The following is a 9,816-nucleotide window of genomic DNA, read 5'->3' as shown; positions in this document are numbered from 1 at the left end:
CCCACACACACAACCCTTAGCCACCTCCCTAAGAGAGAAAGCTGAGCCTTGGGGAAGAGAAGGGAGAGTTTATTGGTCTTCCCCGTCCCTCCGACCTCCTTCTTGATGGGGGGGGGAAGGAGGGTCGGCTTCAAAGCGGGCCCAGCCCCCCTCCCCCGGAACCCCGTCTCTATGTCACCGGGACCCCTCCCCAGCCCCATGCAGCAGACGAGCGAAGGGCGAAGAGCGGAGAGGAGGGGACGGGGAGAGTGGGGGCATTCCGGGGGGCGTGAGAGGGGGTGCAGAGAGAAAGGGGTGGGGGTTCTCTTCGGCCCGCACAGAAGGGAGGGCGGGTGCGGCCTGGCGGCCCCTCCGACCCCGTCCCCGACCCCCTCGGCGGGGGTCACAGGCCGCTCTCCCGGCTGCCCCCGTTGAGGCTGTGGGGGCGGCTGGCGCGGTCCAGCCTCCGGGCAGAGAGGAGCCGGCGCAGGGAAGAGCCGGAGCTCAGGTCTCCGCAGCTCCGCAGGTGCAGCTCCTCGCGGCTCGGCCGGACCCACGGGCTCTGGGGAACCTGGAGGAGGCAGCCGGCCGTGGGGCTGGGGGCCGGGGGACGCGGGGCGGGGGGCCGGGGGCCGGGACGAGGGTGGCGAGGGGTCTGGTCGGACTTAGCGAGTAGGAGGGCGAGACTGGGAGAGGAGGTTCGGGCGTGGGGGTGGGGCGAGGAGGGGTCAGAGGTCAGGGGCAAAGGGAGACGGACGGAGGGCGGAGAGGAAACGGGGAAGGAGGGGAGGGGGAGCAGAGGACGTTGGGGGGGGCCCGGGGGGGGGGCTGGCGAAGGTGAGGAGGGCCGACGGGGAGAGCAGGGGGAGGGGGAGGACAGCTGGCGGGACTAAAAATAATACTAGAATCCTATGCACCAGGCACTGTACTAAGTGCCGGGATGAATCCAAGCAAATCGGGTTGGACACGGTCCCTGTCCCACGTGGGGCTCACGCTCTCGATCCCCATTCGACAGGTGAGGTGACTGAGGCACGGAGAAGTGAAGTGACGCGCCCGAGGTCACAAAGCAGACGACGGGGGGGGGGGGGAGCCGGGATTAGAACCCAGCTCCTTCTGACTCCCAGGCCCGGGCTGAGGGAAGGTCGGGGAGGTCCGGCGGGGATGCGGGGAGGGAAGCCTGAGGGGATCTGAGTGAGAGAAGCAGGGGGTGAGGGTGGGGGCGCCTCACCTGCTTGGGCGCTCCGGGGTCCATCCGCCGCCGGGACACGTGGAGGAACCGCGCCACCAGGCCGCGCCCGGACCATCCTCCCTTCAGGTCGCCCAGCGAGTGGGCGGGCGCGGGGCCCGGGGCGCCCGAGGGGTCCGGGGGGTCCGGCGTGTCCAGGGGCCCCTTGCGCCAGGCGGGCGGCGGCGGGCGGCGCTTCTCGGCCGAGCGGGCGCGGAGCAGCCGCGGGGAGGGGCAGCGGCCCAGGCGGAAGAGGCAGGCGTCCGAGCAGAGCCCTGGAGGGGTCCCGGGGCCGGGGGCCGTCAGGGCCGCCCGGCGCCCACCCCCCATCCTCCCTCCTTCCCTCTTCTAGGCCAACAGACCACCCCTCTCCCCCGTTTCAAAGCCTTATCGCAGGCCCATCTCCTCCAGGAGGCCTTCCCTGACTGCGCCCTCCTTTCCTCTTCAACCCTCCCTTCTGCGTCGCCCTGACCGGCTCCCTTTCTTCATCCTCCCGCTCCAAGTCCCACGGCATTTATCTCCACATCTCTCAATTACTGACTTCTCTCTTTATCTCCCCCTCTTAGACCGTCCCGGTCCCCCTCGTAGACCGTCAGCTCGTTGTGGGCAGGGACTCTGTCTCTCGTTCTATTGTCCTCTTCCCAGCACGCGTCCGGCGCTCTGCACACAGTGAGCGCTCACTAAATACATTTCATTCATTCCATCGTATTTACCGAGCGCTACTGTGTGCAGAGCGCCGGACGCGCGCTTGGGACAGGACAGCAGACCCAGAGACAGAGTCCCCGCCCGGCGGGAGCCGACGGCCTTGTCCGACGGACCGGCGGACCGCCGGGCCGACTGACCTGTGTCCGCAGAGGAGACGGAGGCCGACTCTTCCTCCAGCACTTTGGTATAACAGTCCCTGAAGTCAGCTGCGGGGGAGGGGATGGGGGGGAGGGGGAGAGTAGTTAGCAGGGTCTTGGGGATTGCCCACCCCTCTTCCCCTCCTCCCCCTTTCCTCCTCCTTTGCCTCCTCCTCCTCCTCCTCTATCCTCTTCTCCCTCCTCCCCCACCTTTCCCTTTCCCTCCCCCCCTTGTTCCCCTCCTCTTCTTTTCCCTCCTCCCCCTCCCCCACCCCCCTTTCCCTCTCCCTCCTTTACCTTCCCCCCTTCTTCTCCCCCCTCCCCCTTTCCCTCCTCCTCCTCCTCCTTCCTTCTCTCCCCTCCCCTCCCCCTCCTTTACCCTCCTCCTCAAGCCCCTTTGCCTCCTCCTCCTGCCCCTCCTTTCCCTCCCCCTTCCCCCTTCCCCTCCCCCTCCTTTACCCTCCCCCTTTCCCTCCTCCTCCTCCTTCTCCCCCATCCCCTTTCTCTCCCCCTCCTTGCTCCTCCTCCCTCCCTCCCCTTTCCCTCCTCCTTCTACCCCCTCCTTCTTCCCCATCCCCTTTTCCCTCCCCCCTTCCCTCCTCCCTCTACCCGCTTCTCCTTCTCCCCCATCCCCTCCTCCTCCTCCCCCTTCCTTCTCCCTCCTCCCCCTTTCCCTCCCCCCGGCCCCCTCACCGTGGCGGTGCGGGTGGGAGAGTCCGGGGTCGCTGTGGGCCCGCTGCAGCGGGGCGGCGGGCGGCGCGGAGGCGGCGGCGGCGGTGGGGGTGTCGGGGGCCCGGGGCGAGCGCGCGGGCGGGGTGAGGGAGCCCGAGCTGTCGCTGAAGCGGCGGGGGGTCCCCCTGGGGCCGGGCCCGGGCCCGGTGGGGGCCCCGCGGGGGCCCCGGCGTCGCAGCTCGGGGAAGCAGGGCCCGGGCCAGGGCGGCGCGGCGGCCTCCAGGCGGTGGCAGCTGCGGGCGGCGGCGGGGGCCGGGGCCCTCCCGGCGGCGGCGGCGGCGGGGCGGGGGCGGAGCAGGAGTAGGAGCGGGCGGCGCGGGGCGGGCGCGGGCCCGGGGCCGCCGGCCGGTCCTCGAAGGGGCCGCGCAGGCCGCAGTGGCCGCAGTCGAGGCTGAGGCAGTAGCCGGCCCGGCTGCGCTGGATGGAGCGGAACAGCACGTAGTCCACCGACCGCATCGACCCCTGCAGCTCCAGCAGGCACGAGTCCTCCGACGGGCTGGAGTCCCCCGGGATGTCGCCGATGCCCGACAGCGCCAGCGAACCGCCGTCCATGGACACTGCCGGGGGGCCCCCGGGCGGCATCGCGACCGGGCCCCGGGACCGGCCCCCCGCCGCCCGCCCTCCCGCCCGACCCTCGGCGCTCCCCCCACAAGCCCCCGAAGGGGGACCCTCCCCGCCCCGGGAGACCCCATTAGGCCGTGAGCCCGGCACGGGGGGCAGGGACCGTGTCTATGCCTTGCCGATCCGTCCGTTCCCAGCGCTTAGTGCAGTGCTCCGCACCTAGCGAGCGCTCAATAAAGACGATTGAACGAATGGATGAGACCCGATTGGACTGTGAGCCCGGCAAGGGGGCAGGGACCGTGTCTATCCCTTGCCGATCTGTCCGTTCCCAGCGCTTAGTACAGTGCTCCGCACCTAGTGAGCGCTCAATAAATACTATTGAATGAATGAATGAATGAGACCCGATTAGACTGTGAGCCCGGCAAGGGGCAGGGACCGTGTCTATCCCTTGCTGATCTGTCCGTTCCCAGCGCTTAGTACAGTGCTCCGCACCTAGTGAGCGCTCAATAAATACGATTGAATTGAATGACATGAGACCCCGTGGCCCGGCCCCCGCCCTCCACAGGGACACCACACGCCCGCCAGGCCCCGCCCCGTTTCCCAAGCCACGCCCATCCCCATAAACCCCGCCCCTTTGTCCGAAGCCACGCCCATCGGGGGAGACCCCGCCCCCTTTTCCCTCGGCCCCGCCCCCTCACCGTCGACGATGGAGGCGGCTCGGTCACAGGTGCAGGTGTGCAGGTGCGGGTCGAACAGCGTCGCCTGGCAGATATCGCGGGGGGGGGGAGATCGAGAAGAACCATCATAATCGTAACCATCATCATCATCGTTGTCCATTCCTAGCGCTCAGTACAGTGCTCTGCACCTAGGAAGCGCTCAATCGCTACGACCGCATGAATAACGAGGAGGGCGGCCTAGTGGATTGAGTCCGGGTCTGGCAGTCAGGAGGACCTGGGTTCTAAGCCCGGCTCCGCCGCTTGCCTGCTCTGTGACCCTGGGCAGGTCACTTCGCTTCTCCGGGCCTCAGTGACCTCATCTGGAAAATGGGGATGAAGACCGGGAGACCCAGGGGGGACAAGCTGATAGCCTTGAATCTAAACACCAGCGCTTAGAACGGTGCTTGGCACATAGTAAGGACTTAACAAAGACCACCCTTATTATTCATTCATATTTACTGAGCGCTTACTACATGCAGAGCAGTGTACTGAGCACTTTGAATTATGATTACTGTCTGCTGTGTGACCCTGGGCAAGTCACTTCACTTCCCTGGGCCTCGGTGACCTCATCTGGAAAATGGGGATTGAGACCGTGAGTCCCACGAGGGAAACAGGGACTGTGTCCAACTCGATGATGTCGTATCTACCCCGGCGCTTAGCACAGTCCCTGGACACATAGTAAGCGCTTAACCAACATCGTCAACAGGAACTGCGACCCGCCTGGTTAGCTTGTATCTGCCCTGGTGCTTAGGACAGTGCCCGGCACCCAGTAAGCCCTTTTACGAATACCGTAAAAACGAGTAAGAATCCTAACTGAGGTGTCCGTTAAGCACTTACACCAGTAAAGCGGCAGAATCGGGACTGGAACTCGGATCCTCGGTCTCGTGGCCGGCTTCTCCCTCTCTCCCACGTCCCGCCTCCGGCCTGGAACGCCCTCCCTCTTCGTATCCGACCGAACCGTCCCTCTCCCCTCCTTCAGAGCCTGACTGAAGGCCCGTCTCCTCCAAGAGGCCTTCCCGGACTGAGCCCTCCTGTCCTCTTGCCCTCCTCCCCTGCGCGTTGCCCCGACTCGCTCCCTTTTCTCCCTCCTCCCTCCCAGGCCCACACCACTCATGTCCCATCTGTCACTTATTCATTTCCACCCACGTCTGTCTCCCCCTCTAGACTGTCAGCTCACTGCGGGCGGGGAAGTTGTCTGCCAACTCTGCTGTATTCATTCATTCAAACTTATTTATTGAGCGCTTCCTGTGTGCAGAGCACTGGACTGAGCGCTTGGGAGAATGAAAGAGATACATTCCCTGGCCACACAGAGCCTACGGCCTAGAAGGGGAGACCCTACTCTCCCAAATGCGCAGTCCAGTGCTCGGCACGCGGTAGGCGCTCAATAGATACGATCGACTGATCAACCGCCCCCCGCACCCCGGTGGCTGACCTGGCTGCTGCCACACAGCCCCATGACGGCCTCGTAGGATGGGGGGCAGTCGGTCGGGTACAGGGGCACCGGACTGTCCATCGATCCGTTGTAGGTGATGCTGAGTCGGGGGACGGGTGGGGGAAGAGGGTGGTCAGACCCCGGGCCCCCCCCACCGCCCTTTCCGGTCCATTCCACGCTCCTGCCAGTCCTCCCGGCCCCCCCACCGTGCCCGCCACCTCTGGGCGTCGGTCTCGGAGCTGCAGGTGTACTCGGGCGGGTAGTAGGGGGGCGGGGGCACAGGCGGCACGAACTCCTCCAGGTCGAGCATGGTGTGCAGCAGCGGGGCGGGCGGAGATACCCAGCCCAGGGGCGTGGAGCCCGACCTCTGCGGGGCCAGCTGGAGAGGGGGCACAGATCCGGGGGGTCCTGGGGGCGCAGGGCCCCCCCCCCCCAGCCCTACCTCCTCCCTCCAGCTCCACCACGCTGCCCGGACCCTGCCCCTGTTCAGGTGCTCCTCCCCAGGCCCCCACCCCATGCCAAAGCTCCCCCCTCGTCCCGCTCATCCTCTCCCCTCCGGCCCCCAGCCCCGAGGTGCCCCCCACCCCACCTCGCCACCCCGATCCCCCTCCCCGCGTCCCTCCCGGCCCACCCCCACCTCACCGTGTGCACCAGGTCCAGGGAGAAGATCTGGACGCAGCAGACCACGGCCGAGAGGGAGCAGATGACCGTGGCACACACCGTCAGGCCGCAGACGCTGAACAGCAGGTCCTGGCGGGGGCACAGCGGGCATGGGGCCGGGGCCGGGGACACGGTGAACGCTCCCGTCCTCCCGCCCACTCTCCCATGGCCCTAGACGCCTCCTCCCCCCTCCTCCCCGTCTCGCGGGCCAAGTATCCTTGGCGTTATCGACTCACCTCTCGTTCAACCCGCCTATTCGGTCTGTCACCGAATCCCGTCAGTTCTACTTTCACGGCAAGTCTACAGTCTGCATTTCCTTCCGTCCAGGCTGCTTCTACGCTGACCCAAGCACTTACCCTAGCCATGCCCCGGCCTCAATCGCCGCCTCGGCCTCCTCGCTGACCTCCCCGCTCCCGGCCTCTTCCCCTCTCCGGTCCCGACTGTTAAATATTCACATCTGTCTCCCCCTCTGGACCCTCAGCTCGTCGTGGGCGGGGGATGTGCTGTCCTGACTGTTAAATATTCACATCTGTCTCTCCCTCTGGACCCTCAGCTCGTCGTGGGCGGGGGATGTGCTTTTTGAATGGTTCTGCACCAGGCTCCCCACGCCTCGAGGACCCTCCGGTGGTCGCCCACCGCATCCGACAGAAGTCCCTTGTCATAAGCTTTAAGACGCTCGATAGGCTCCCCCCCTTTATCTCGCTCGATTTCCTAGTTCTACCCAGCCCACACCCTTTGCTCCTCTTAGGCCAACCTACTCCCTGTACCCCGATCGCGTCCACCTCGCCCCTGACCTCTCGCCCACAGCCTCCCTCTGACCTGGAACGCCCTCGCTCTTCGCATCCAACAGACCGCCAGTCTCCCCGCCTTCAAAGCCCCGTGCCGCCTCCGGGAAGTCCCCTCTGACTAACCTCCTCTCATCTCATCACTCCGTTCTCCCTCCGCTCTTTTCCCCTTCGGCACCTGGACACTCGTCCCGCCCCCCGCAGCCGTGACAACGGCAATAAACCACAGTGATAATCGCGGTATTTGTTAAGGGCCTCCAAGGTGCCGAACACAGTTAGACCGTGAGCCCGTCACTGGGCAGGGATGGTCTCTATCTTTGGCCGAACTGTCCGTTCCAAGCGCTTAGTCCAGTGCTCTGCACATAGGAAGCGCTCAATAAACACTATTGAATGAACCGTATTAACTGAGCCCCTACTGTGTGCAGGACACTGGGCCGAATGCTTGGGAGAGCACAGTGCTATGGAGCTGGGAGGTAGGTCCCACGTGGGGCTCCCGATCTAAATAAGTGGGAGAACAGGTGTCGAATCCCCATTTTACAGATGAGGTAACAGAGGCACAGAGAAGCTGAGCCACTGGCCCGAGGTCACACAGCAGACAGCTGGCGGAGCTGGGACGAGAACCCACGACCTTTGACTCCCAGGCCGGGGCTCTTTCGGCCAGGTCACGCTGCTTCACTAGTGTCCCTACCCTTCCTCTACCACTTCCCCTCTCTGAAATTCATTTTCTCGCCTGGCTCCCCCCGTGATCCGTAAGCTCCTCGGGGGCAAGGACCGCGCCTATGAACTGTACTCTCCCAAGCGCTTAGCAGAGGGTTCCGCACGCGGGAAGCGCTCAATAAATTGCACTGATGGACCGAGGTGAGGGTGTGGCCGGGGGAAGGACTTCTGAGGGTGGGTGGGGGCCGGGGCCTGGGGGAGGGATGGCGGGAGACGGGTGGGGGACGGGGAGAGATGAGTTGTCAGTAGATACGATCGACGGACAGAGGCGAGGGTGTGGCCGGGGAAGGATTTCCGAGGGATGGGCGGGGGGCCCGAAGCGGGGAAAGGTACTCGGGGGTCGGGGGGGGGAAGAGGGAAGGATGGGCGGTGGGGGGACGGTGACAGTCCAGCGCTCCGCCCACAGCGAGAGCTCAATAGATACCGGTGACGGACAGAGGCGAGGACCTCCTGGGGGGTGGGCAGGGCCCAGAGGGGGAAAGGTAAGGGGTGGGGGGGAAGGCGAGCGGTAGCCGTCGAGGGGGAGATGGCCATCGATGGGTCGGCCCAGCGGTCTGCCCAGAGCAAGCGCTCAAGAGATGGGGTGGATGGGTGGGTCGCGGGTGGGTGGGTGGGTGGTTACCTTGAAGGCCACGGGTGCCCCGGGGCAGTTGGGGTTGGGGTAGAGACTGAGGGCCTGCCCCCCCGGCAGGCAGTCCCGGGGCAGCGGAGGCGGAGGGCAGCACACGCACACGCCCTTGAGCTGCAGAGGGGACGCACAGCCCGGATCGGGCCGGGGGGACCCCGGACGGGGGCCGGGGGAGCCGGAGGGAGGGGGACGGGGACCGGGCGGAAGGGTCCGGCCCCCTCCCCGGCCCCCCCCCCCCCGCCCGACCGTCCCCATCCCCGCCCGGCCGCCCTCCCCCCCCCCACCCCGGCCCGGCCCGACCCCCTCACCAGCTGGCAGTCGTGGAAGTCCCGGGCCAGCTGGGCGTTCCTGCAGGTGAGCACGGCCCCGGCCAGGCTGACCACCACACACAGGACAGACAGGAGGGAGAAGAAGGAGATCTGTGGGGAGGGGCCGGCCGGGCCCGGGGTCAGGGCGGGGGGCGCGGGGGGCGGGAGGGAGGGGGGCCGGAGGCTCGGGCCCCGCCCCTCTCCCCGCCCTCGGCCCCCCGGCCCGCCCCCCGCCCGGCCACCTACCACCAGGGTGAGAGGCCGCTTCCAGCACACGATGCCCACCACGCCGGACAGGGTCAGCTGCGGGGGAGGCGGGACGGGGGCACAGCGGGCGCACGGTCAGTCGGCCCCCGGGCGTCGCCCCCCCAGACCTCCCTCCCCGTCGCCCCGACCCCTCGCCGCCCCGGCTCGGAGGGTCCCGGGGGTGCCCCCCTCCCGTCCCCCTGTGCCCATCATCCGCCTCCGGCGCCACCCTCCTTCCCGGCCCGTCTCCCCCTCCCCTCCCCCCGGTCCTCTGCCCCTCCCCGTCCCAGCTGGGCCCGGTCCCCCGGGCTCCGTCCCCCTCCCCCCGGGGGCTCGGGCCCCGGGCCGCGGGTGGCCGGTCTCACCGAGAAGCCGGCCCAGGACGGGCAGGAGCGCTGCATCTTGTGGGAAGCGGTGAAGGAGGCGGCCAGGAGGCTGACGGCGGCCACCAGGACCCCCAGGACCAGCTGGGCCACCCCCAGCCCCAGCAGGGCCCGCACCCACGGCCGGGGCAGGCCCAGGTGCGTCAGCCCGCGGCCCCCCGCGCCCCCGCCCTCGCCGGAACGCACGCTCAGCCACCGCCCCGACTCGCTGGGGGACGGCATGCTGCTGCCCGGGGGCGGGGGGCCCGGACCCACGCGCTCAGCCCCCACCCGGGGTCCCGGGGGGCATGGCTGCCGGGATGGCAGGAGGACGGGGGATGGAGGGGTGGGTGGGTGGATGGATGGAGGGATGGAGGGATGGATGGATGGAGGGATGGATGGATGGATGGGTGGATGGGTGGAGGGATGGATGGGGGGATGGAGGGATGGATGGGTGGATGGAGGGATGGATGGGGGGATGGAGGGATGGATGGGTGGGTGGGTGGGTCGGTGGGGGTCTCGGGAGGGGGGTCCCGGGCGGGGGGTCACGTGGGGGCGGCCGGGCCCGGGCGGGCCCCAGATGCGGGGGCGACGCTCCGCCCGGAGGGCCTCATCTCATGGCC

The 9,816-nt window shown here is 67.7% G+C and overlaps 1 protein-coding gene across 1 annotated transcript; it reads right to left on the bottom strand.

Annotated features, from left to right (window-relative positions):
• Nucleotides 1-255: 255 nt before the first annotated feature.
• FAM189B (family with sequence similarity 189 member B) lies at nt 256-9,537 on the bottom strand. The gene is given in 13 exon segments (XM_029054777.1): nt 256-550; nt 1,208-1,479; nt 2,047-2,115; nt 2,740-3,046; nt 3,049-3,335; nt 4,038-4,101; nt 5,488-5,587; nt 5,706-5,866; nt 6,130-6,237; nt 8,272-8,391; nt 8,586-8,696; nt 8,832-8,888; nt 9,197-9,537. Coding segments are annotated over 13 exon segments (2,064 nt in total). The 5' UTR covers nt 9,437-9,537; the 3' UTR covers nt 256-382.
• Nucleotides 9,538-9,816: the final 279 nt, after the last annotated feature.

The sequence above is a fragment of the Ornithorhynchus anatinus genome, chromosome X5, assembly GCF_004115215.2.
Source record: "Ornithorhynchus anatinus isolate Pmale09 chromosome X5, mOrnAna1.pri.v4, whole genome shotgun sequence".
Classification (NCBI taxonomy): Eukaryota; Metazoa; Chordata; class Mammalia; order Monotremata; family Ornithorhynchidae; genus Ornithorhynchus; species Ornithorhynchus anatinus.
This window is presented reverse-complemented; position numbering and strand designations above follow the sequence as displayed.